Source organism: Argentina silus, assembly GCF_951799395.1.
Source record: "Argentina silus genome assembly, chromosome: 12".
NCBI lineage: Eukaryota > Metazoa > Chordata > Actinopteri > Argentiniformes > Argentinidae > Argentina > Argentina silus.
Window position 1 is genome coordinate 6802973 of NC_139666.1, and position 27999 is coordinate 6830971.

At 46.9% G+C, this 27999-nt stretch overlaps 2 protein-coding genes across 2 annotated transcripts; both read left to right on the forward strand.

The window, feature by feature from the left end:
- Nucleotides 1-8145: 8145 nt before the first annotated feature.
- On the forward strand, nt 8146-14440 carry cnga4 (cyclic nucleotide gated channel subunit alpha 4; the record flags this gene model as incomplete). Its single annotated transcript, XM_083682091.1, has 9 exons — nt 8146-8273; nt 8555-8656; nt 8923-9029; nt 9250-9833; nt 10290-10535; nt 10839-11004; nt 12696-12910; nt 13073-13219; nt 14414-14440. The coding sequence occupies 9 exons, from the start codon at nt 8146-8148 to the stop codon at nt 14438-14440; spliced, it is 1722 nt and encodes a 573-aa protein (XP_083538217.1).
- A 453-nt stretch (nt 14441-14893) lies between these two features.
- Nucleotides 14894-27999, forward strand: trappc10 (trafficking protein particle complex subunit 10). Its single transcript, XM_083681613.1, has 23 exons — nt 14894-15031; nt 16920-17001; nt 17259-17394; nt 18359-18558; nt 19486-19681; nt 19824-19935; nt 20409-20656; nt 20820-20966; nt 21325-21439; nt 21628-21704; nt 21833-21924; nt 22054-22194; nt 22494-22606; nt 22807-23354; nt 23597-23738; nt 23946-24107; nt 24262-24503; nt 24857-24957; nt 25098-25221; nt 25436-25600; nt 25829-26012; nt 26123-26317; nt 26737-27999. Exons 1-23 carry the CDS (start codon nt 14971-14973, stop codon nt 26982-26984), a joined length of 3831 nt encoding a protein of 1276 aa, XP_083537739.1. The 5' UTR covers nt 14894-14970; the 3' UTR covers nt 26985-27999.

Genomic DNA, 27999 nt, shown 5'->3' on the forward strand with positions numbered 1-27999 from the left:
CTAGCGCCCAGAGTCAAATATAACCCCCTTTACCGGCTTTTCACAGGAGTCAAACAACCTTTCGACACATTTTATTGAGAATTGCTCCTAGCTATATGAGGCCCTATATTCCCAAATAGCTCTGTGAATGACTAACGTCACCTCTCTGTGCTTCCGTTCGAGTAAGTCTTTTTTTAATTTTAATTTTAATTTTTTTTTAAAGAAAAGCCAGGAAGCAAAACTGGCTGGCATGAGCCTTTAATGTCCTCGACTCATTCAACCGGACAGTTAATGATGACATCAGAACACTGACAGAGGGAAGGACAGGAAAAACAACAGCAAAACAAAACAAAAAAACATTATATAAGGTTACTTACTTACACACACTTACACACACACAGACACACAGACACACACACACACACACACACACACACACACACACACACACACACACAGAGAACACAGAGGGGGCAGCAGAAAGAGAATCAGCTTAAAAGGCAACGGCAACCTACTGTGATGTGAATTAGAGAGAAACTGATCCTCTCAACCACTCTAGAAACACAAACAACAACTGGCCTACCAAGCATATAAACAATCTAAAAACAAGGTTAGCAAGAAAATATGAGGTGGTATAAAACAAATCGGCCACGTCAACACTGTCTACAGCCTATAAAGCAGTGATGGGAAATGATGACAAAAAAGGGATGGCAAAAAAGGAGAGAGAGAGAGAGAGAGAGAGAGAGAGAGAGAGAGGAAAGAGAGAGAGAGAGAGAGAGAGAGAGAGAGAGAACAAGAGAAGGGTCAACCCATGTCTCCAGGTGAGAGAGCAGCATACAAAGAGGGGGGGAGTGGGAGTTCAAAGAGGAGACACACAGACACACACATACATACACCCCTCCTCCGGTCTGAGTTGTTTTGATCTCCAGGTAAACTGGGCATTCTATGAATATGTATTCGCTGCTTGATTTGATCTGATGACTGTGTGCGCTCATTAAGAGGGAGAGAGAGTCTCTGTTTGGATACTTCACCCCCACTGAGAGACACACAGCACACAGACGCTAAAGACTCAGCCAGGACGCCTACAACACTACCTTCACAACAAACAACAGAGCTGGATAGATAGGGAGAGAGAGAGAGAGAGAAGGGGGGAGGGAGAGACAGCAGGAGAGTGGGAGAATAAGAGAGAGAGAGAGATGGAGAGTGTGATAGGTTGAGCAAGGAAAATTAAGAAAAGTAAAATGAGAAGGAGCAAAGGAGAGAGAGAGGGAGAGAGAGAGAGGGAGAGATAGAGAGAGATAGATAGATAGATAGATAGAGAAAGAGCTAGAGAGGGAGAAAGAGAGAGAGATAGATAGATAGATAGATAGATAGATAGAGAAAGAGCTAGAGAGGGAGAGGGAGAAAGAGAGAGAGAGAGATAGATAGATAGATAGAGAAAGAGCTAGAGAGGGAGAAAGAGAGAGTGGGAGGATGAAACACAAGGGCAGCGAATAAAAGGGCCGAGCATCAAAACATCTAAACTGACATTTTCAAATTATTCATGATCTTCAACCGCCCCCCCACCCCCATTCACTATGCTTGCTGATCTACAGTTGCTAAGTGTATTTGTTATGTATCCATGTGTTTTTCCTCTTCTTTTCCATAAGGCCTGTGTTTGTACATTCAAAATAAAGGAACCAACCAGAACCAGACCGTTCCAGATGCCTGTGAGTCGAACATTATGATTCAGCCTTCATGGGAATATATGATCCCCACTGTTGCATAACTCCTGAATGGTCAGTGTGTGTGTGTGTATATACCCTATATATATACCCTATATATATATATATATATATGTGTGTGTGTGTGTGTGTGTGTGTGTGTGTGTGTGTGTGTGTGTGTGTGTGTGTTAGCCTAGCAGCGGATGGGGAGGATACCAAAACAGAGCCGAGTCAGACCGGCATCCCCTTCTGCTCCACGGCTCCACCCAACATTCCCCCGAAACTTCCTGGAACGTCCTGTGACTGTTTTCTTCCAAGAACCACCGTGAGATTAGTCCTTCGTTCCAATGACATCATCATCATCATCATCTCAATCTGTCTGCCATGGGGTGGGAGACCTCCGGGAGAAAGGACTGACTGGACCCAGGACAGTGCCCCCTCTTCTCTTCCCCCCCTCCCCAGACGCGTTCTGGTCGGTATCCACAACAGACTTTGACCTAAAACTCACCCCAAACAACGTGTGGAAAACAAAACAATCAACCCCTCTCCCCCGCTGAGGGGCAGTGTCCACTTGCAGTGAACTTCATCTGGTGTGTTTGTGTGTGTGAATTGCATGCGACTGTGTGTGTGTGTGTGTAATGAGTCATCAGTGCCAGGCCAGTACACCAAACACCCCCCCCCCCCCGGTTCACACAGACAGGGGACCAGTTCTTATTACAATCCCAGTCCTCCCCAGTATGAGTGTGTGTGTATTTATAGCTAGCTAGCGTCTCTAGGGCAGACACCATCTCTTCACCTTCTCTCTGCAGCGCACTGGCAAACATAACACTTCTGCTACACCTCACTGGCTAAGCCTATGGAAATGCCACGGTCCTGACACCCCGTCATAACCACTTACGACCTGTCATGACCACTCGTGACTGTTTAGAGTCTCTTTATGACCCTGCTGAGAAAAGAGAGGGAGGAGAAAAGCTTGAGAGAGAGAGAGAGAGAGCGAAAGCAAAGGCCTGCTCTCACAGCTCTTTCAAACAATAGCTAACTGTGTCAAGAGAGACACATTCTCACTCACCTGGGAGTGTGTGCCTTACCGAACCAAAGTCCACTCACCGAAACAAGTTTGAATTCCTTTTCTGAAACCTACACATTAAAAAAAAACAAGGTCCACCCACCTACTTACGAGAGTATTTTTCTCTCTGAGGAAAACAAAGTATCCATCCATCCATCTACCTGGCAGCCTGCTACAGTAGCCCAACCGTAATGCTGGAACATTCTGCCCAGTAAAGTGAATACATTGACTCCTACGCACCCTGACCTTTGAGCAGCATACAGTGACTGGTGAGGCCTCGTGCCTATAGAGAAGCCCTGTTCCTAATCGGCTGTGTTGGTCTGTATGAGGATGATGTCAGAGGTGAGCCCACACGACCCTGATGACCCTCATACTAACACATAAACATGCTTACACACATACGTAGCATGGTGGACCAGTCATAGAAGGGAACTTATTGTGTGTGTGTGTGTGTGTGTGTGTGTATCTGTGTGTCGCACAACAAGCCAAACACGTGAAGCCAAATGGCTCAGCCTGGTGATTCAGCTTACAGCTTAGTCAGTCATCGTGGTAGCTATTAGCTAAAGAGAAAGTTATTTGACCGTCACAGAATATTCGAGGAAAGTAGCCCAATAGTGTGAGAGTAGGACCCCCTACTACTACACCTACTACTACTACTTAGTAGGTTACTGGAATTGTTGTGTACAGCAAACAGCCTGGATTAGGAGAACCAGGGAGTCTCTCCGTCTTGGTTGATCTCCCACTCAGGACTTAGGTCAAAGTTGAAGAGAGGAGGGCATGCTCTGTGGCTGAGATCACCTACACTTTCAAAGGCACTTCAGGAAATTGTATCAATTGTATATCAGGGGTGAGTGGGACTGAGATAAAGTTACATCTGCTATCCTTGCCCAGTATTCAAAGATACTCATTGGGGGGGTCAAGTAAGCCTAGTAATCAATCATGACTGTGCTTAAATTGTATACACTGAATCAACAATGTGCAGTCTGTACTCTTTCACAGTGAAAACGTCTGTACACATTTCCTCAGCCATACAACCACTCATATTTCCCCATGACAGCAACATGGTGCTATACTTGGCTCAGGAGGGACAGGAGCTGAAGCTTCGGTAGAAACTAGGTTATCTTAACGCCTCAGATCAAATTCATGATTCATGGCGGTTGGTTCGCTGCTTTAACCGCGTATATCCTTGTACCTACCAGGCAGAGAGAGAGAGAGATGTTAAAAAAAAAAAAACACACATCTTACCTGAAGACTTGCTCAGCTGCGTCGGTCTGGGGCTAAACCTCCATCTTGGCTCTGGTCCACAGGAAAGGGGGAGAACCCTGGATCATGTCCCCAGCTGCCTCAACCGTTCTCAGGGAGGGAAGCAGCCAGCCAGCGGGGATTAGCTTAGCCCTAACACTGCCGCTCCTCCACAGCAGAATGTCAAACCACCACCTGAGGGGGGGGGGGGGGGGGGGTGGGGTGGAGAGAGAGAGAGAGAGAAAGAGGAGTGAGGGAGAGAAAGAGAGAGAGGATAGAAAGAGAGAGAGAGAGAGAGAGAAAGAGAGAGAGTTTGGTTATAAACATTGGTAAGCTAGTGTATTGTACCACTACAGGTCTTGTCTGGCACAGAGACAAACACAGAAGTGGTCCAGTCGGTAGAGCATGGGGCTAACAACGCTAACAACGCTTAGGTTGTGGGTTTGATTCCCACTGGGACCATATATACTGAAATGTATGCACTCACTGCAATGTAAGTCGCTTTGGATAAAAGCGTCAGCTAAATGGCATATATTAGAAGTGTCAGTGGAGGTGTACTGTTACCAAACTCTGGCTCTGAGCGACTCTTACAGATACTACAGACAAATACGGATACAGTCCCAACACTATAATAGGACATGGATACCGTAGGTACTGGAGAGAAACAAGTAGGAAGGCTGTGATTCCCATTGGTGGTCCGCTGGGGAAACAAGCGTTATTTGTGAGCTTAGACAGTGTTGTTTCACACAGACACTTCTCCATGAGCAATACAAGAGGCTAGGTCTCACAGCTTAATGACTGCAGCGCCTGAATGCAACACTGAGAACAGCATCCTCCTTGTGTCGCTTGTGTTCTCTTGGCTGTTGTTTATCGAGCAGCGAAACCTCAAAAATCACAGCAGGGCCAGAGAGACGTGGGAGGGAGTTCTCTCTCCAGGATCACACACACACACTTCTGAGGGGTATGGTCACGTGACCCAATCTCATTTGTAAAGATGTGGCACAAATGATCCAGTGGATGCATGAGGAGGCACCAGCAGCAAGGACGTTCAAGGTAGCAGCACACCTGGCAGAACACACACACACACACACACACACACACACGAAAAGACGTCTAATGAATGTTGTGAAATGAGAGGCTTAAAGTTTACCTTCAAGCAGAATATTTAAACAGCTCTTCTTCCAAGCTCTGTCTACTGTTCAACGCTGGTAGGAGCCTGTATATGTAACCCATTCAACTACACTCCAACTGGGTTGGGGCACTGTGACTGACCACACTCAAATAAACAGTCACTGAACAGTGCCTGTGTGCTGCAAATTTGTGTCTGCATTTCGCTCACCAAGTCATTCCCTTCTCAAACTCCAAATGAATCATTAGCCAGCCAGGCAGAGAGCATATAGCCCATGCAGTCAAATTCTTTAGGGCAGTAAAAGAAGGTAGAGGGCTCAAAGTCCCAGATCTGTGCCGATTCCGAAGCAGGAAATTACAGATAGGAGGCAAGAGGAGATGATAAATAGGCCTCAACAATGGTATAACAAAAAGCACTAATCTCTGTGGCTCAGTTGGTAGAGCATGGCGCTAACAACGCTAAGGTCGTGGGTTTGATTCCCACTGGGAACTTACTGCAATGTAAATCGCTTTGGATAAAAGCATCAGCTAAATGGCATAGATTATATTACTATAAAGGTCAGTTAGGGAACAGTTACTAAACCAGACGAAATCTGGAAGCCTAAACCTTTCTGTAGCTTACAAACCGACAGTGACCACAAACAAGAAATTCTACTCTGCCAGTGCTCAGTGAGAGGCATGTTGGCAGCAGCTGACCCAATCATAAGAGCTGTTTAGCTAAAACACTGTCATGCTCTACTTATGCTGGGCTCTACTGGTGCATTTTATGGGCTTTCAGAGTGAGAGAGGCCTATTCTGTCTCGAGAATGAGAGGGAGAGTGAATAGGCCTAGACATAATTCTTCTCTCCAGTCCTGGGCTGGCGGCTCTGGCCCCAAGGCAAGGTCCTGGAGAGTGAGTGTCTAGCTCGCTACATTCTCAGACCTCCCACACCCACACCATCCTACTCACTCACTCAGGCTCAGTGAAGCAAATGGTAATTGATTAGGGCCCATCTGAAGGGGAGAAGGGACAGCTCTTATATAGACAAATGGGCAGAGAGAGGGGGGGGGGGAGACAGTGGGGGTAGGGGGGAGAGAGGACTCTTTAAGGGGCTGTTCTGTTGTGTTAATTGACCACTGACAGTACTGCTCACTGTATGCTGTCTCCTCTTGTTGGCCGTTGCACCTTGGTCCTGATCAATTATTGATTGTCATGCCACTCAATCGATTTGCCTGTCATGTCAAGCTCATCCAAAAGAACCATGCAGCCAGACATATTTGAGATGCTCTCAAGACCGACTTGAGGTTAAATAACAGGGACAGTAATAGAGAGGCAGATTCCGAATTAGACAGACCTATTTTGTGTCTGTTGTGGTATGCATACTAGCTGATACAAACTGAGATTTCGTGAGAAGGTGTGCATAGGTTGGTGCAAACTTGCATAAGCTTGCCAACAGAATAACATCACTAGCTCTGTTAGCTCGCTAGCTAAGAATTAAAAAATGCATTGGACTGTTGAGCAGCTGGCTAGCTTAATCACAATAAAGAAGCCCAACAGTGCTCCTTTTAAAACAGATCACATTTTGTACTTTCAGTTCCGAAAACTGGCTTGAGCTATTCACAAAGGCTGAATAATTTGACATTTGGGAGACATTATGAGTCATGCACAGTGCTGTGAATTAAAAAAAACAACCACCAATGTGTTTCAATGGCGCGCTGATTTAGCTAGCTTAGCAAGCTAGCGCTAGCTACCGTTATCTGTCCCTCTCTTGCCATGGCAATATATTAAATAATGAAGCGCTCATGCTTTCGCTCTAGGCTGAATGTCAATGTCAAATGTATTCATGTGAAAACGAACAGCCAGCCATAAACTCACCTAGTAGCAGGTTTGCTGTATCCTCGGACAAATTTTTTTTTTGCCCACTTACTGGAGGTCCGGAGCAGTGATTTCCACGGAATAAACTAGCTCGCTAACTAGCCACCGTGCTAACCCTGGGCATCCACTGGTTTCACCGCCTTTGACTGCACTGACTGTATCCCGATGTCAGTTGATCAGCAGTACGGACAGGACGGAGACAACCACTACAACATACGCACTTGCGGACGTAAAGAAGAGCAGCTATTTATCCTTCGATTTTGTCGCATACGTTATTCCATCATTAGACCTCAACAAACAGATTTCAGATTTCACAATCACTCTCCCTTTTCGCAGCCATCTTACTTGAATTCCTCACAGTCACACCCACACGCAAGGGGACGCTATGATTCAGGAACCGCTAGTTGAAGTGCCCTCCTCCCACCGCCGCCCTTGAAAGGAGACTGCTGCATCTTGTTTACCTGTCAAGGTGTGCCCGACCATGGGTTCACCTGGCGCGGCAGATCACCTGGCTCTTTAGTAAGCTACCACGCCAGCAGCAACGGCAAATATAATGGCTTATTAGCCATATAAACAGTGCCTGTTTACTTAGAATGGGGATAGAATGGGCCTTCTCATGATTATTTCCTCAATTTGAACTTGGCTTCAAAGGATTCAGCTGCATACATTACATTCGAAATGCATATTGTATATTCACCACTACATCATACATACTAAAACAATGTGCCTTCTTTGTTTATGTTTAATTAGGCCAAATTAGGCCTATAGGCCTACACGTCTCACCAATGCACTAAGAAATAGATTCTGTGAACTCTTTGGGGATTTGCCTGGCAGCATTATTGGCTCCCTGGAGAGATTAGTATACCTGTCTGTGTTTGGGTTAGAGAGGCACTGTCATGGAGACCAGCAGCACCAGGTGCACTGACTGCTCAGGTAAGCCTGGCTCGTTGTTATGTGAACCAAGCAATGCCGCTCGTCATCAGCCAACAGGTCGATGCAGGCAGCTGACACTCATAATACACCATCTATTCCAAACAGGTTGGCTTCTGTGGCAGGCAGACCTTCAGGACACAGGTGGGACTACTTGAGAGGGGACACAGGTCATCCACGCCCAGAGAGGGCAGATGCTGGAGGCACTAAACCAATAGTAGACTGATATACAACAGGCAGTATGAACCGCTGGGCCAGACTGTTAAGGTGGCATCGCATGGAGAAGGAGAACGAGGAGGGAGAGGAGGAGAAGAAGAAAGAGGATGGGAAAGATGTGAAGAAGGTGCCAGTGCTGAAGCCCAAAGTGAAGTGAGTGATGGATAGAATATAATAAGCATTATAACAGGTGTACATGCTGTATGCTTTAGACAAATGATATGTGTTCAATAACAAATACATTTTCATTGACGTTGCGTGATATTAAATAGGGTAAAGGAGCACTTTGAATGCTTCTTCTTCCTCCATCACTTCATCTCTCTCTCTCTCTCTCTCTCTCTCTCTCTCTCTCTCTCTTGTCTTGCTCTCACTTTCTTTTCTCTCTCTCTCTGTCTCTCTCTCTCTGTCTCTCTCTCTCTCCATGTCCTGGTCAGCTGGAGAGAATGGGTAGTTGATCCATCAGAGGAGTTTTATTATGGATGGCTGCAGGTCATGCTCTTCCCCATCTTCTACAACTGGGTCATTATCATCTGCAGGTTTGTGCATAAAAACAGTCAAACAACTGGCTATTTGGCTATAGGCCTACTGCATTACAGAATATACTTTGTCCAAGCAACATGTCCCCCCCCCATAACATACAGCTTGTCAGTTTAACACTAGATGAACCAGACAAAATATGGGACTCATTTTGAAATAGAGTTGAAATAGAATTAACAAATGTTTTGTTTTGATCACACATTGATAGGACAGAGATTAAATTGAATTCAAATATTGAATTCAAATATATTCAAATATTTCCTAGGACATGCTTCATTGCAATTGAGGAAAAGTACCTGGCACTGTGGCTCACACTGGACTACATCTCTGACCTCATGTATGTGGCTGATACCATCATCAGAGTTCGCACTGGTACAGTTCATTCAGATTTCTTAAATGTATAACCTTTATGTGTGTAATCTAGTGCTGGATTATTGGTAATAATACTTATCTGTGATTATAATTTGAATATCACTGAGCCCTCAGTACACTAAAGCTCTTCAACTGCAATATGGGGTCTTATTGACTCAACACATTCTGGGGGAATGTTCTCTGACCCAGACTGTATCTGCTGTTGTGCTGCCCCCTGCAGGTTTCCTGGAGCAGGGCATCCTGGTTCAGGACAGGGCTCGTCTGAGGAAGCGCTACTTCGTCTCCTCTCAGTTCCTCCTGGACATGGTCTCCTTGCTGCCTACCGACTTCTTCTACCTCTTCTTGGGCATCCACTGCCCCCTGGTGAGGGTCAACCGTTTCCTGCGCACCTCCCGCCTCACGGAGGCCCTGGACCGCATGGAGACGCGCACCTCCTACCCCAACACTTTCCGCATCTCCAAGCTCATGCTCTATATCTTCGTGCTGATCCACTGGAACGCCTGCCTGTACTTCGCCCTGTCCAGCTACATCGGCTTCGGAGCCGACCGCTGGGTCTACCCCAATATCTCCGACCCCGTGTTCGCCTCCGTGAGGCGCCAATACTTCTACTGCTTCTGGTTCTCGGCGCAGATCTTCACCACGGTCGGGGACACGCCCCTGCCGGACCGTGAGGAGGAGTACCTGTTCATGATCGCCGACCTCCTGATCGCCGTGCTGGTGTTTGCCTCCATCGTGGGAAACGTGGGGAACGTGATCACCAGTCTGAGGGACAGGGACAACGTCTTCTTCCCCAACCACGAGCTGGTGAGTGAGTTACAACATGTAGCCTGGGGGTGCTTAGTGGCGTAGCACACTAATGCGCATACCACATAATCGCAAGGTTCCTGGTTCCGATTCCGACCCTCGACATGTTTGGCATGTCATCCCTCCTCTCTCTCACCCATCCTTTCTGTCAGTCTCTACTGTCTCTATCCCAATAAATCAGAAATGCCCTAAAAAACATATTTAAGAATATGTAGCCTACATACCTACATCCAAGGTAAGTGAGTCATGTTAGATTGTATTGGAAGTGGAATATCCCTTTGATAAGGTCACTTGACACAGAGTTATATTTGCTTGTAAGGTGTGTTGTGACACTGTGTAAAATTACCTTATATCCAAATAAACTTGGAACTCCTGGTGCTAATACACATTACCGAAACATTCTAAAAGTAATCTTGAGGTTTATGACACCATCGTTTATCTCACGTTGTTCTACAGGTGAAGGCGTACCTGAACAACCGCTACATCAGCAAGCAGCTGCGTTGCCGCGTGAACGACTGGTACCAGCACCTGTACATCAACAGGAAGATCACACGGGAGAATGAGATCCTGAAGCAGCTCCCGGTCCAGCTGCAGACGGAGATCGCTGTGAGCGTGCACCTCCCCACCCTCTCCAAGGTCACCATCTTCCAGAACTGTGAGAAGAGCCTGCTGGAAGAGCTGGTGCTCAAGCTCACACCACAGGTCAGGGGTCAGGGGGTCAAGGGGTCAGGGCTGAGGGATTGGGCTCTGTCAGCACCTGTTTGTTATTACGTGTGTGTAATCAATAGTCTGAGTTATTCACAGTACCCGTTCCACTCACGTTGGCAGTTTACATGTTCCTGTTTGTGAAACTGAATGGAAGAGTTACTTTTAATATATAAGACAAAAAGTAAAATGGAAGAAAAATGCAGTCCAATACTAGGATTTCCAAAACACGATTGTCTAAAAACCCTCCCTCTTCTCCCCCTGCCCTCCTCCCTTCCTCCCCCCACCCCCACCCTGCAGGTGTACAGTCCGGGGGAGTATGTTTGTAAGAAGGGGGATGTGGGCCATGAGATGTACATCATTAAGGAGGGGAAGCTGGCCGTGGTGGCTGATGATGGGGTCACACAGTTCGCTGTGCTCTGTGACGGAAACTTCTTCGGAGAGATTAGCATCCTCAACATCAAAGGTATGAAAAGAGAATCTTGAAATCTAAAGCAATGGTTCAGTGAATGTACTGTATGTGTGTGTGTGTGTGTGTGTGTGTGTGTGTGTGTGTGTGTGTGTGTCTCTTTCTATATACACTCACCGAACACTTTATTAAGAACACTATACTAATACTGGGTAGGGCCTCCCTTTATTAAGAGCACTATACTAATACTGGGTAGGGCCTCCCTTTATTAAGAGCACTATACTAATACTGGGTAGGACCTCCCTTTATTAAGAGCACTATACTAATACTGGGTAGGACCTCCCTTTACTCTTTATTAGGAACACTATACTAATACTGGGTTGGGCCTCCCTTTACTCTTTATTAGGAACACTATACTAATACTGGGTAGGGCCTACCTTTGCTCTCAAAACAGCCTCAATTCTTCATGGCATTGATTCCACAAGATGTTGGAAACATTCCTTTGAGATTCTGGTCCATGATGACATGATTGCATCATGCAATTCCTGTAGATTTCCAGTGACTGGGAAGGCCACTGAAGAACATTGAACTCATTGTCATGTTCATGAAACCAGTTTGAGACTTTTGCTTTTTTTTTTTGCTTTGTGACATGGTGCATTATCATGCTGGAAGTAGCCATTAGAAGATGGGTAAACTGTGGCCATGAAGGGATGCACATTATCAGCAACAATACTCAAATAGGCTGTGGCATTCAAGCGATGATTGATTGGTATTAACAGGGCCAAAGTGTGCCAAGAAAACATTCTCCACACCATTACACCACCTCCACCATGAGAAGGTGTACAGGTGTTCCTAATAAAGTGACCAGTGTGTGTATATATATCGAGGTATTGTATATGTGCATCTTTAAGCCTTAATGTATAATGTATAAAAAATAATATAGAATATAATGTATAAAAACATAAATAAATATCTCTTGGAACAACTGTCTTAATATTCCTTTTCAATTGATGCCTTTCATATTGTTTTATTTTCATTTAATCAACCTTTTTAGTTTTGATTAACATTTGTAACTTCTGTCTCACAATGCACATTTTAGACTAACCAACAATAACATTTTCTTTCATTTTATTATTAATATTATATACATTTTATTTATTTTATTTTGTATTATTATTTGATAACTTTTTTGGGGAGGCTTCTCAACAAGCCCTACTAGGTTTCTTAACCTCCCCTGCACAATATGCCTTTTTCTTTTCATTTTGTCCTTCATTTGTTATTGTGTGTGTGCAAATCCTAAATAAATAATAACTGCCTGTAACACAAGGTCAAATACAGGTATATGAGTCACATCATATCTGATGGAACGCCATAATGACACCCTTAGACTACCTATTCTTTATTCTACTTTCAGATCACAGTGTCAAATATTTACAAATATCTACTTCAATATACAGTCGGTGTTATGTATGCAACTGATTATGTCAATTGTAATGCCTTGTTATTCCCATGCATTAGGTGGCGCTCTACGCATCCTGTTTAGTGTCATTTGTAACAATATCCTGGTGCTAATAAAGCAGAGTTAAAATGGATACCAATGCCTCGACCTGCGTTCGTGTGTCGCTTTCATGATAGAAAGTGTATCACTATGTTATACTGCAAACTTAATAACAGGACAATTCAAAATGGAACATGACATGGCATGAAAAAGACACCCTCTTCCTCTGACCCCTCTGACCTTTGATCAGGGAACAAGTCGGGAAACCGCCGAACGGCCAACATCCGCAGTATTGGCCACTCGGACCTGTTCAGCCTGTCTAAGGAGGACCTGACGGACGTGCTAGCTGAGTTCCCCGCTGCCAAGCGCCACCTGGAGGAGAAGGGCCGCCAGATCCTCACCAAGATGGGCATGCTGGACGTGGACGACGAGGGCGAAGTGAAGGAGGAGAAGGAGAAGGAGAAGGTGGTTCAACCAGTTTATTTAGGTCATTTCTTTGGGGGTTCTTTTAGTTGTTGTTTTTCAGTTGTGTTCATTGTTGTTGATTGTGTGTGTTTGTATGTATTTTAATTAATTAATTAATTCATCCATCCATCCATCCATCCATCCATCCATCCATCTATTAAGGTGGAGGCCAAGGTGGAGAGGCTGGAGGGGAGCCTGGAAACCCTTCAGACCAAACTGGCCCGACTGATGATGGAGCTGGAGTCCAGCAACCGCAAGATAACCACCAGGGTGGAGCAGCTAGAGCTGGAGACAGACGGCTGGGGAGAGGCTATCCCTCCTGAAGGGGGAGACGGAGAGGGAGAGGAAGGAGAAGGAGAGGGAGGGGAAGGAGAAGGAGAGGGAGGGGAAGTGGGAGAGGGTGAGAGAGGGGAAGGAGTGGGAAGAGGGGTTGATGGGGAGCGAGGGGAGGGAGAGGAGGAGGTGAGGGAGACTAAGGGGGAGGAAGAGAGAGTGGCAAAGGAAGGACAAGGAGAGATGAAAGAAGGAGAGGTAGAGGGAGGAGAGAGAAAAGAGGCTGAAAAAGAAAGACAGGCTATGAAAAGAAGGGTTGAGGGGAAAGGGGGGAAAGTGGAGGAACAAAAACAAAAAGAGGGAGACCAGGAGAGAGGGAGTGAAGGAGAGCAAGATGCAGGAATACAGACATATGATGAATCAGGAAAGGGGGACGGAGTGGAGGATGTAACAAATAAAAATGAGGGAAAACAAGAGATGGAAAGAGTGAAGGAGACAGACCAAAGAGGGGAGGAGGCAAGAGAGAAAGAAGGAGATGGAAAGGAGAAAGAGAGAGATGGGGATAGAAAGGAGAAAGAGAGAGATGGAGATAGAAAAGAGGAAGAGAAAGATGGAGATAGAAAGGAGAAAGAGAGAGATGGAGATAGAAATGAGGAAGAGAGAGATGGAGATAGAAAGGAAGAAGAGAAAGATGGAGATAGAAAAGAGGAAGGAGAGAGAAAAGAAGCTGAAAAAGAAAGACAGGCTACGGAAAGAATGGTTGAGGGGAAAGGGGAGAAAGTGGAGGAACAAAAAAAGGGAGACCAGGAGAGAGGGAGTGAAGGAGAGAAAGATGGAGGAATACAGACATATGATGAATCAGGAAAGGGGGACGGAGTGGAGTATGTAACATATAAAAATGAGGGGAAACAAGAGATGGAAAGAGTGAAGGAGACAGACCAAAGAGGGGAGGAGGCAAGAGAGAAAGAAGGAGATAGAAAGGAGAAAGAGAGAGATGGAGATAGAATGGAAGAAGAGAATGATGGAGATAGAAAACAGGGGGGGCAGTAGGGAGGACAGAAGAATGTGAATCAAAAGCAATCATGGAGAAAGGATGAGGTGGATAAAGAGGAGGATGAAATAGAACAATCACGGGCATACAAGTGCAAATTCCATAATTACTGTTTATAACACAACTATAATTCTCGGAAAAACCACAAGAGCTCACTGTTGTCTTATTGATTGTATCAGCATGTGCAGTACACAGTAAAGCTTTAGACCACTAGATGGCAGAAGACAACACAGCCTCAGAAAGTATTCGTGCAGCAGAATTCTCTCCAATCTATGGCTGATGATGGATGGTGATGGTCATATTCCACATCAGCATTGCTGAAAATGAAGATGATTGTACAACTGTAACAAAACCCTCCATGTATATTCAATACAGTTATTTGAAAGATGTATAGATTGCATTGAATCGGGAAACCATTCTGCGAATGCCGCTCAAAGTCTATTTGTTTTGCATACACTAGAGAGGTTCCCTTACATGCAATTATCACTGACTTTCATAAAGGTAATTATGTAAAACAGGAGCCAGGCAGGGGGAGCCAAATGCAGCAAAAACAAACGACGAACATCCTGTCCCTTTAAATGACGCATTGGCTACGTAGTCCTGTGAAGGTGTTCCAGGAAGTGTAAGACGACACGGGCCCCATCGATACATCCTGACTGCATACATAAGCATGTAATAACACAATCCCAGTTTTCGGGTGACGTTTATGGGGGTCTACCGCTGACATTCGGGATCCATGGAGCCACAAGAGGAAAAGCCGATTATCTACACCATGGAAAACAAGCCGATTGTGACATGTGAGTGTTTCGTTGATGGGTGTTGCGGTCGTATTTTCCAGACTGCCTGACAAGCTATTTGTAGCCAGCTAACTGACACTTGGAGAACGAGAGCGCAGTTGCCGCTGCGTATCAGCAAGAATGCCCTGTAAAGTCAGCACCTTTTCTCGCTGGACAGTCGACGCCCGATACAAACGAACGTTGGTCGGATTATCCGAACATGATCTAGTCGCCATTCCGTTCTGTGTTGGATAGGTTTCAAGTACAGTACGGCCCCTAATGAAAATATAATTCCTGTCCTTACGTCAGAGCTCGTGCTGCAGTTTCGGGCAACCTGCTGTGCTTTTATCATCACGCAAGAATGCACCTTTCTCCTGAGGGGACAATGTTGCACTAATAAATCGTGTGTGTGTGTGTGTGTGTGTGTGTGTGTGTGTGTGTGTATTCTGGGGATGTGTGTGTGTCTGTGTACTAGACGGCAGTCTGAAAGAAGGAGACCCCTTTCTCTGTTGGTATCTCAAGTGAGCTTCTCAGAAAAGGTTATTTTAAGAATTGACCCCTACAGCCAAGGCCATGACTAGTCTGTGGCCTACTGTATGCCTACTCTGCTTTTAGGAATGAATCAATAGGTGTGAGGTGGAAATATTGAGTGATGGAATGGAGACAGGAATGACCCTGTGGCTGATTATAGCCGATCCAGTCATTTCCGTTATGGCAGTCCAAGGAAACCTCACTGTCTTTTTTTTATGGAGTTCAACTCTGTGTAGTTTTTATGAGGAACCTTGTGTCTGCTATTTTTCTGAGCTGTACTGCTCTTATAGGCAAGGCCTATCCTACGATAGACTGGTAGATTTATACAACCTTTGCTTGCTGAGCAGCCCTATGCTAGGCGTACAGGCCAAAGTCTCAGTTTTATAGTGCATGACACATAGCATACAGCCTTGGAGTTGTAGACGCCCATGTCTGCTGGCATGCCACAGAGCGTATACAGCAACAACCAAGCAAGCCTGAGGCTCACACAAAGAAACATGACATTTTCCCATGTGTTCATCCACCCAATTATGGAGTAGGCCACTTGTAAGGCTTGCATGTCCCCACGACACATTAACCTTAATGTTTCTGTCCTTACCCCCTGAATGAATGCTAACTTTGCTGTTGAGTTTATGCGATATCGTCAGCTTACTGTACGGCATACTCACTGCGAAGCATTTGTGTCTCACTGTCAAATTCCTGAACAGGTGTTGCTCTACGGCCCCCCCCTCCCACCCCCCCCATCACCTAACCACACAGGGAGAGTTTGGTTTGGGGGAGGTGTGTGTGTGTGTGTGTGTGGAGTGGGGGGTGGGAGTAAGGTACCCCGCTGTCATGTCAGTAAGATTTCAACACCTGTGCTTTTTAAAGCACCGGACGTGCGTGGGAACTTTAGGACAGAGAAAGAGGGCAACAGGGACTAAAGGACTCCACACAGTACACTCCTGATCCGAGCTGAGCTGATCTGATCTGATCTGGTCTGGTTACGCATCCACCACAGTTGATGTGGCTGTGCTGGAAAGGCCAGTGTGAAAGTGAATATCTCAGAGCCAGCATGGCATGCTTGGGGTTGGCCTTGTAGTGTGTAAAGCTCCTCACTGACAGAGGAGTTGGAATTTGGACGCCAGCTAGTGAAGGATGTCGTGGTGTACGCAGACATGTGCAGTGTGACGCAGGCTATTTTAAATGGACACATCATACAGTGTTGATGGGTACTTATTGGGTGACATGGGATTAACTGTTCCATTCACCTCCCTCTACCCTGCACTCTCTTCCTCTCTCTTCTCCTCTTTCCCCCTCTTTCTCTCCTCCTCCCTCCCCCCCTCTCTCTCCCCCTCCCTCTCCCTTTCTTCTCACCCTCCCCCCCTCCCCCAATCAGGTGCTGGGGACCAGGCCTTGTTCACCTCTCTCTACACCCCATTGGCTCAGCAGCTTCCCAGGGAACCGATGGAATGGAGGAGGTGAGTGCTGCAATGGGCACAGCAGGAAGTCAATGGTTTAATGTTGTTCTACTGTACTACCGGAGGACTGATCTCCAAATCCACCATTAGAAATGGAGTCTCTGGATATGATCTTCATTTTCAGAGACTCTAGAGGCGGTAGAGAGTTGTACCAATCCAATGTTGGTCTACCGGTCTATGATGAGTCCGATTATCTCATTATCTGTGTATATGCATGCGTAAATTCTCTCTTTCTCATTCTTGTCGACTATCTTCAGGACGTATGGACGTGCTCCGAAGATGATCCACCTGGAGGCCAACTTTGTCCAGTTCAAAGAGGAGCTACTCCCTAAAGAGGGAAACAGAGCTCTCCTCACCTTTCCCTTCCTTCATGTCTACTGGACTGACTGCTGTGTGAGTGAACTCTCTAGGGCCTACGAATTCCCTACAACCTCCCTAGAACACACACACACACACGCACGCACGCAAGCATGTGTGTGCATTGTGCACATTATGCACATGCTTACTCCTATGAAGAAGTAGACGGAGGGTTTGACTTTTGACGCTTGTTTTTAATTGGAGGCGTTAAACCAGGCTGAGAGTACCGTACAAAAGGTTCCATAAACACGTGGCAGAAGGGTTTGAATGTTCTGATGTTGTGGCTCATTCTCGACTTAATAGATTGTACTGCGTCTGAGAATTCAGTTCTAATATCTCTCCTACGGTGTATGTTCCCCTACCAAGTCTCAACTGACCTGTTCTCTGTGCGTTTAGTAAGGGAAGGGATGAGTTCAGCGGCGTTCAGCTCAGAGCAACAGGAACATTCTGAGTGATTGATGGTCTTTGGCAAGGGAGGGCACAGTTGTTTAAGGAAGTGCAGTCAGCGACTCGTGACCGACATGGGTGACATTGCATAAGGGGTATTCCGCAGCCTGTGCAGGATAAGTAGGTTAGCTCAGCTCATTAAAAACCCCAGTGAGAGTTTTGTTTCAGAGGCCTTAAATGATCTGTGTATTATGTCTGTAGCCTATGCGAGACTCATTAATCCACAGACATTCATTCAGGCCTTTGACATGAATGTGAGTGGTGATGATGATGATGATGTCGTCTGTGCTAAATATAGGCTGCTGTGACTGTGTTGGTAGTTTGCAGTTGTACCTCCTCTCATGTCATGCCATGGAGAGTGAGTTACTGTGAAGAAACTATTTGAATCTTGTTTATAAATTGAGTTGTAAGTCGCATACAGAAACATCTCATTACACCGAATAAGGGCTTTCAACTGATTGTAACTGAGCCTGAATAAATGCCCCTCTCTCTCTCTGTATGTGTGTGTGTGCGCCTGTGCGTGTGTGTGTGTGTTTGTTTGTTGACCCTCCAGGACACAGAGTTGTACAAGGCGTCAGTGAAGGAGGATATGACGAAGTGGCAAACCAGCCTGCGGCTCCACGGGTCAGCTGACTGGGTCATCGTCGTCGTGGAGACCAGCGACGCTAAAAAGAAGAACAAGACCAACATCCTGCCTCGGTCATCCATGGTGGACAAGATACGTAACGACTTCTGTAACAAGCAGAGCGACCGGTGAGACGCCATTCTCCCTGAGTAGACAGCAATGGAGGCTGGCGGAGGTAGAAATCGAAGGAGGGGGCTCATTGCATTGCATAACAATGAGCCCGTCCTCCGATTTCTACCTCCGCCAGCCTCCACTTGTATGCCTTACATGACTATCACACCTGACTGGGAAGATATGCCTGGCACTGACTGATACGTACACTCACTGAGCACTTTACTAGGAACACCTGTACACCTTCTCATGGTGGAGGTGGTGTAATGGTGTGGGGAATATTTTCTTGGCACACTTTGGGCTCGTTAATACCAATCAAACATCGCTTGAATGCCACAGCCTATTTGAGTGTTGTTGCTGACCATGTGCATCCCTTCATGGCCACAATTTATCCATCTTCTAATGGCTACTTCCAGCATGATAATGCACCATGTCGCAAACCAAAAGTCGTCTCAAACTGGTTTCATGAACATGACAATGAGTTCAGAGTTCTTCAGTAGCATTCCCAGTCACCGGATATGAATCCAATAGAACACCTTTGGGATGTGGTAGAACGGGAAATTCACAGCTTGAAAGTGCACCTGAAAAATCTAAGGAATCTAAAATTCCTAATAAAGAGCAAAGGGAGGCCTTACCCAGTATTAGTATAGTGTTCCTAATAAAGTGTTCAGTGAGTGTATGACATATACAAAAGCACATGTTAAAGGTGTGCACCTGCATGGTAAGAGGATGATATTTCCTCTTCTAACCAGGTGTTCATATTTACCTGAGCAAACACGCTTTGTTGACTTAAGCCAAGAGATAAGAGGGGTTAACTTCCACTGTTTCACGTCATGCTCTGGAGGACATTCCTTCACACTCACTCTTTCCCTCCTTCTCTTGCTCTCTCCTTCTCTCTCTCTCTCTCCCTCCTGTTTTCTCTTCCCTCCCTCCCTCTCTCTCAGGTGTGTGGTTCTGTCAGACCCTCTGAAGGACTCTTCTCGGTCCCAGGAGTCATGGAGTTCCTTCCTGCTGAAGCTGCGCACCCTCCTCCTCATGTCCTTCACTAAGAACCTGGGCCGCTTTGAAGACGACATGAGGACACTGCGGGAGAAACGCACTCAGCCTGGCTGGAGCTTCTGTGAATACTTCATGGTCCAGGTGTGTGTGCGCGTACGCGTGTACGTGCTTGCGCGCGTGCGGAGAGGCTTGTGACTTCTCAGTGCTCACAATTTCCCTGCATTCTATGCTTAAGTGTATTTGTGTATCTTAACTGTGTGTGTGTGCGTGTGTGTTTGTGTAGGAGGAGCTGGCGTTTGTGTTCGAGATGCTGCAGCAGTTTGAGGACGCTCTGGTCCAGTACGATGAACTGGACGCTCTCTTCACTCAGTACGTCCTCAACTTCGGGGCTGGAGGTACAGTCACTATTACACTCACTTACACACTCCACTCTCTGGTGTTTCGTATTCCATCTTCAACAACAAAGAAGTGCATTCAAACTGCTCAGTAACCCTGACACCAAGTTGGGGAGGAGATGGTGTGTGTGTGTGTGGATGCGTGTGCGCGTGTGTAGTGTATGTTTATATACAGTACCAGACACCTTCTCATTCAATGGTTTTTCTTTATTTTTATTATTTAATATTGAAGACATCAAATCTATGAAGGAACACATATGGAATTATGTAGTAAACCAAAAAGTGTTAAACAAACCAGAATATGGTTTATATTTTAGATTCTTCAAAGTAGCCAACTTTTTGCTTTGATGACAGCTTTGCACACTCTTGGCAAGTTTGTGTCCAAACATTTGGCAAGTAACCAACTGTAATTTAGCACCATTACATGTGTCAGTTTATGTAAATGAGCTGATTTCTCTCCCTGTGTCTCCCAGACGGGGCTAACTGGCTAGGCTCGTTCTGTGCTCCGGTGCGTAGCTGGAGTGGACTCCTCCTCCGCAGGCCCATAGACATGGAAAAGCGGGATGGGATCCAGAAGGGAGAGGCCAGCCTGCTGGACCTGCGGAGCTACCTGTTCTCACGCCAGTGTACCCTCCTCATCTTCCTCCAACGCCCCTGGGAGGTCACACAGAGAGCTCTGGAGCTGCTGCATACCTGTGTCCAGGAGCTACACCTGCTGGAGGTACACACACCTGCATCCATCCAAACCTGCTGAAGGGACACAAAAACACACGTGTGTGTGTGTGTGTGTGTGTGTGTGTGTGTGTGTGTGTGTGTGTGTGTGTGTGTGTATTGCGTGTGTATTGCTCTATCTTGATGTTACTGACGTTGTTGTTGTTCTGTAGGTGTCTGTCCTGGAGGGGGCGCTGGACTGCTGGGTGTTCCTCAGCTGTCTGGAGGTTCTGCACAGAATAGAAGGCTGCTGTGACCAGGCCCAACTAGAGGCCAACTGCTCCCACACTGTAGGGCTGTGGAGTTATGCTACTGACAAGGTTCATACATACATAATATCATATAATATATGCCATTTAGCTGACGCTTTTATCTAAAGCGACTTACATTGCAGTGAATGCATACATTTCAGTATATATGGTCCCAGTAGGAATCAAACCCACAACCTGGGCGTTGTTAATGCCATGCTCTACCAACTGAGACACACACACACACACACACACACACACACACACACACACACACACACACACACACACACACTCTTTCTGTAGAGCTACACCACAGGGAAGCAGAACACTGGAAATAAGTGCCTGTGCATTGTAAATTTTTCCCAATTTCCTTCTGTCCATCTTTCTTACTTTCCCTCTCGCCTCTCTCTTTCCTATCACCTGTCAGCTGAAGTCCCTGGGCTACCTGTGTGGCCTGGTGTCAGAGAAGGGACCTGACTCTGAGGACCTGAACAGAACCGTGGACCTGCTGGCCGGACTGGGAGACGAGAGGCCTGAGACTGGTGAGCAGGGAGACAGACAGACAGAGGGTTGGGCTGTCATGGTTTATACACTCTAGTAAAAGAGTTCTTGAGTTTAATTGGAAACAAGTTGGCTATCTAGACTACTCTATCAGAGTGTCTCGACGGATTCAGACATTGATGAAACAGAATCAGATGTGGTTTTTAACCTCTTCTCTCGTCTCCCCCAGCCAACAGCTTACAGAGCCCCTATAAGAAGCTTAAAGAGGCCTTGTCATCTGTGGAAGCCTTTGAGAGACACTACCTTGTAAGTTCAGACGCCAAGACTGTTTGTTTTCAAAAATTCCCTGGTATTTGGGTGTTAGCTTGAATCCAGGAAACTTCAGTTCACCTCTCCCTCTTACGCCACTCGTCCTTCCTCCACCTGTCCATCAGGAGCTGTCTCACGCTGCTATGGAGATGTACCAGGCCATAGACAGGACCAGGTCAGCCAGACTCGTGGGGAAGAGCCTGGCTGAGTTCTACATGTAAGAGACCTGGATGGTCAAATCATCATTCTCACTTCTCTTTTTTTAATTCCCCAGCCTAAATGGGTTTTGTTCTAGCTTGAGGTCATGACATATTGTGTGTGTGTGTGTGGTGTGTGTGCGGTGCAGGAGGAAGGGAGACCCCGAGCGGGCGGAGGTCTTCTTGCAGGACGCTCTGAGGTCGTACGTGTCAGAGGGGTGGAGCCTACCTGTGACTCACACCAGGAAGCAGATCGCCGAGTGTCAGAAACTGTTGGGGCAGACTGAGGAGTATCCTTCACTGGTCAAACTATATAAAACATATACTCTGACCTCACAAGAGAGTGTTTTAGTTATCCAATGACTCCCTGGTAGAAGAGATTGCTACCGCAATAGGACTCACCTTGTTGTATTGAACCCTTAATTTACTGGGTACGTTGAATTGAGAACATATAGTATTTTGCAGCAATGCCCTGTGGAAGAATAAAAGATAATAAAAAAGAGAAAATATAGGATGTTTTTCCAGTGATGATGTAGGAGAGGTTTTGCTTGCTCCACTGGCTCCTAGTTTCCTTGACTACCTGCCCTAGTTACCTACAGACCAGTGCCTTGCTGGCAGGGGACGGCAATCTGACCAATGAGGAGAGAAAGCACTTCTGTCAGGAGATCATGACCTTTGCCAACCAATCAGCAGACAACAAAGGTAAACCGTCATAGTAGATTCTGTTAGTCGGTCAATATTGTTTTGTTTATGTTTATGGAGGGGATAATTTGTCATTGACCCACTGTCATATAAATCATCATGAGTAAACTATTCCCATATGTTAAACTGTTGTTTTAATGAGGTATTGTATGCTTCTTTGCATGAAACTGCTCTAAAACTCTTTTGTTTTCCACCCATAGCCCAGAAGGTGGCGCTGAGTATGAGTGCGTTCGCTCAACTCACCCAGCTTCAGTTCCTCCCGGCGACAGCCATGGTTCACTCTGGCGCCGCCCTACAGGTGGAGCTGAGTATGCGCAGCCTTATGCCTGTGCCGGTGCGTCTGGAACAGCTGGCTGCCAGTGTCCACTTCAGCCTTGAGCAAAAAGGGGCAAGCAGAGACAGCCACATCAGGGCCAGGGGCAAACAGAGACAACCACACCCAGGGACGGTGCACTTCTCCCTGGATAACCCCTCAGGGGCGGCCCCCTCTTCTTCCTCCACGGCCGGCCCTTCCCCCGAGTTGGATGAGGTCCAGGACCGGAGCCCTTCAGACAACACCCTCAACTCCACCGGCATGGTGTGCAAGAACACACACCTGGTCATGCGTCGCCACGACAGCAGCTCATCACCGGACACGCCTAACTGTGTCAGCCCCACCCCTGTCGCCCTGGACGACGGGGCACAGATGCTGAAGACAGACAACGTGACGTTGTTGCCAGGCAACAACAGCATCCTCTTCAGCGCACCAGTAAGACCACTCCCACTGTCGTTCATATCCAGTTTACAGGGTGACGACACAAATGTACCAGTGTCCGTTAACCGCTCAATGTCTGTCCTTTCCCTGTCCCTCCACCATCCCTTTCTCTCTCTCTCTCTCTCTCTCTCTCTCTCTGCCCACCATCCCTTTTCTTTTTTCATCTCTCACCATGCTCTCTCTCTCTCTTTCTCCATGCACTCTCTCTCACCATGCTCTCCCCCCCCCCCCCGTAGAGTCGAGAGCCGGGCACGTACACATTGCGCCAGCTGTGTGCCACGGTGGGCCAGGTCCAGTTTGTTCTGCCTCATATCTACCCTCTGGTCCAGTATGAGGTCTACTCCCAGGAACCACAGCTCACAGTGGAACCACTCACAGGTCTGAAACACACAGACACACACACACACATATAACATACACACATTTTTCTGTGTGTGTGGACACATTCAAACATTATCTGTGATACATACTGTGTGCACAACTTTGCTGATTTGTATTATACCCCAAGTGTTTGATAGTGTTCATTATTAAGGTTACCGTGTGTGTGTGTGTGTGTGTGTGTGTGTTTGTGTGTGTGTTTTCCAGAGCCCCTGCTGGCAGGCCTGCCCCAGAGGGTAAAGGTCACACTGCAGACGGGTCACTACACTGTGAAGAAGGGCGACGCCCTGCAGCTCAGCAACACAGACAGCATGCCCATCCTGCCCTCCTCCTCCTCCTGCCCTGCTACCATCTACAACAGCACCGCAGGTCAGTCACACACACACACACACACACACACACACACACACATACATACACACACAATGCTCAAAATCAACTAATGACAGAGCATGTGTAATACAATGAAGACTTATTCTCTCTCTCTCTCTCTTACCCCTCCCCCCTCTCCTCTCCTCCACAGAGCGCATGGAGGAGAGTGTTCTGTCCATCCAGTCTTCTGAGCGGGTGACCAGTATCTGTCTGCCCCCAACCCCTCCTTACCACAGTCTGGAGTTCCAGCTGGAGGTGCTGTGTCTCCTGCCCTCTGGCCTGGACAGGAACGACAACCAGAGGCTGACCAACGGGGAGGTCCCCCACCGGCCCCCCTCCAGACCCAGGAGCTACAGCCAGCCAGACAACCCCATGGCCGTCATCGACCAGAAGGTAGCCCAACAAATCTGTCTCTTTCATGTCTACTTAACTCACCAACCGCCAAAGAATTCCGGAACCCTCACCACGTTAAAGTGTGTTATGTGGCATTTACCTACCAACAAATACTTTGATTGGCTACAACATGTAGCATCATAATTTATGCATTTTGGGTCACCCTTGGCACTCTAGAATGTTGACAATTTGGAGCGACTTTATTCACCCTCTGCGCTAAATTAGTTAAAAGCATTTGTCCTGGAACATGATTAAGGTACACATTTTAGTGGACACATTTCAATTTAGTTTCTGTTTAAGAGTGCTTCCCTGGCACTTGTTTAAATGTTCCTGTGTCTCCCTTCTGTCCTCAGATCTCCATAGACTGTCCCTGGACCATATACTCTACCCTCATAGCCCTCACTTTCTCCATCCCCTTTAAGACCAAACACTCACTGCTCTCAGCAGGCGACAGGTAAGCTTCCACAGTGCATCCCCTTTAAGACCAAACACCCACTGCTATCAGTGAGTTATATCTGTAAATTTTACCTATGACTTTGTGATAATGTGATTCATCTTCCCTATTTGACCTTTGACCTGTACCCTGACACACAGGAAGTACATCCAGGTGTGTGTCCAGAACGTGTCAGATATGACCTTTCACCTGGCCAACCAGATCCTAACAGAGAAACAGCAGGGGTCTCTGGAGCTGCTGTCCATGAATGCTAAAGCACAACAGGTGATCAAACCACTGACTTAACCAGACAGCATTAGTCAGAGGAGACGTGAGCTCTGAACACGCGTAATAGCTCATCGCAACCTTATTCTTTCTATCATAGATTTTTACAGATCATATTGACATGGCTTGGTGTCATCAAAAAGCTTGATGTAGGTGTATTGTGTTTGAATATGGTTTGAGGTATCTCTCTCTCTCTGTCTCTCTGTCTCTCTAGCTGGTGAGCAGCAAGCAGTGTATGTTCTGCCTATGGGAGGTGAAGGGGAAAGCAGACATGCCACTCTGCCTCCAGTGTGTGTTCTCTGCCAGCTTCTCTCCCATCAACGAGGACATGTCAACCTTTAAACCGTATCACTATGAGTTCCAGCTGGAGAGAGTGGCGGTGAGTACAGAGGCTGATTTTGATCAGAATTGCCTTCATTTGTTACCATTTACATGTTCCAGGAATGTGTCAGTCTTAAACCTCTCCTAAACCCCATTTCATACCAATCCCCATGTATTGAATGTGACAGGGACACAATCTCACAGCCAAGTCACAACCGCAGCCACCCAATGTTCCTATACAGATTCTGTTTATCTGTATTTGAACCAATGGTTTTCCCCCATACAGACCCTGTACAGTGTGAGAGCTGAGATCCTGCCTGCAGCAGGGGAGCAGCACTGTCGCTCTGGCACCCTCTGCGGGATGGAGGTGTCCATTACACGCCTGGCTGAGCCCACTGAGGGAGAGACGGAGACAGAGGAGGGGCAGGCAGGGACAGAGGTGCTCCGCAATGCCAAGCTCATGTATGAAGGTCAGTCAAAGTGTGTGTGTGTCTCTGTGTCTCTGTGTCTGTGTCTCTGTGTCTCTGTGTCTGTATCTCTGTCTTTCTCTTGTCAAATTGGTCTGTGTTTTCTCCCCTAGTGGCTGACAGCAGCAGTAGCTGGGCGGTGTGTGGTAAGAGCTCAGGGCTGGTATCCATGCCAGTGGAGGCTGATGCCACACACAGGGTACAGATCGAGGTGATGCCCCTGTTCGCTGGCCACCTGCCCTTCCCCAAGATCAAGGTGTTCAAGTACCTGCCTCACAGTGGCATGCCTGCTATTCAACCTGACCCAGGTGAGTCCGATTACCCAACAGTAACTTGGGATCTGCACATAAAGGCTTAATTAGAGCTAGTACTGGGATAAGATGTGACGGTGAAAATGCATTCAAAGCAGTATCTGTTTTCGATATAGATTTTCGTTTCTGGGGGTATTTGTTATGACTACCAAACTCCTAATTTGTTTTGGTAAATTCATTGTATATAACGATATCATGTATTATTCAATTTAATGTTGAATATGCTCACCAAACTAGTGGAGGTAGACATCGGAGGACGGGCTCGTTGTAATGCATGGAACGGAACGGAACACGAGTGTTTGATACCATTCCTCATTCCATTCCATGCATTACAATGAGCCTGTCCTCCGATGTCTACCTCCACCGCACCAAACCCTCCCTCTCTTACCCTCTACCCTTCTCCCTACCATCCACAGACAGCTGTGTAGAGAACGACACCCTCTCCCTGCTGGACAGGGCTCTGGACGACCAGGGGGACACGGCCAGCATCCGTAGCCGGGGAAGTGTCCAGTCCCTGGGCAGCGGGGAGCAGCAACAGAGGGGTCTCCCCATGCCCCATCTAGAGCCCTTCACCCCAGGTCAGGTCTTCAACCACAGCCAGGGTCGTCAGGTTATTGTCCTGCCCGGCTCCGATGATCATGTCCTGGAGGTCAACGCTACGTGACCCTGGTGGGTCGATAACCTCCATTACCACCACCACCACCACCACCATATCATCATCTCTTGCCTGCCCGCCCAGGGCTGGACTGCCTGACTTACTGACTGACCTGATCCAGGCCTTGCTGTTGTGCTGGGCTAGAGCACCAGGGTTTGCTGGGTCCCTGGGTGTCTACTCCAACTCAAGCCCAGACTGGAGACTCTCCGTGTGGGCTCTGCTAGCTGGGTTAGCCCCTCCAAGCCTGGATCTGTCTCATCACGAGGATTGAAGTTCTTATGAACCAGACACACCATCTGATGATATTTTTCCCTCCTTTATTTCCTCTTTGCTCCCTCTCCCTCCTTATCCTCCTCTCCAGACTGTATAAGGCTCAGTGGATAGATCTATGTCCTAACTGACTCCCGAGAAGGGATACAAGAGAGTGTTGCACTTAATCATCTCATCCTGATCTCTGAAAGACACATGGCTGTCCCATAATGCTTTGCAGACCCACATTGCCAAATCCTGTAGACGTGTTGAAGCCAGATCTGATGAAGTTGTAGCCTGTTGGCCTCCCTTCAAAACAACTGTATCACACTTAGATGCACCAAAGCCCTTGGTAACCTTCTTGTGTGTTTGCTTGAAAATTTGTGGAAATTGTCTTACTACTGATGTAGGTGTCTGTCAGGGTGTGTATGACTGTGAGTGAGTGAGTGAGTGAGAGAGTGTGTATGTGTGTAGTAGTGTGAGTCATTGGTTTGAACAACAATACATTGTTAACAAGGTGTTGTCAGTAGAATGTGTGTGAAGTGATAGAGTACTCTGCTCTGTGTGTATGTTTAGAGTATGGTTGCGTTTCAAATACACACCAAGCATTCTAAATAGTATGCTAGTGTGGCCTACAGGATGTACTAGAACCTGTGTCCTAGCTATGCACATATACCCCCCTATCCTCTCACCCAATCCCTACTGTTCATCTCCTTGTAACTTGGCTGCCCCCCCTCTAGCCACTGTAAATACTGTTCTGTAAATAAATATGTCA

Excerpts from the sequence above, each read along its gene's own strand:
- trappc10 (XM_083681613.1), top strand. The coding sequence starts at position 14,971 with ATGGAGCCACAAGAGGAAAAGCCGATTATCTACACCATGGAAAACAAG. Across the intron at positions 17,002-17,258 it reads GAACCGATGGAATGGAGGAG|GACGTATGGACGTGCTCCGA; the intron begins GTGAGTGCTGCA and ends GACTATCTTCAG. Across the intron at positions 20,967-21,324 it reads GGAGTTATGCTACTGACAAG|CTGAAGTCCCTGGGCTACCT; the intron begins GTTCATACATAC and ends ATCACCTGTCAG.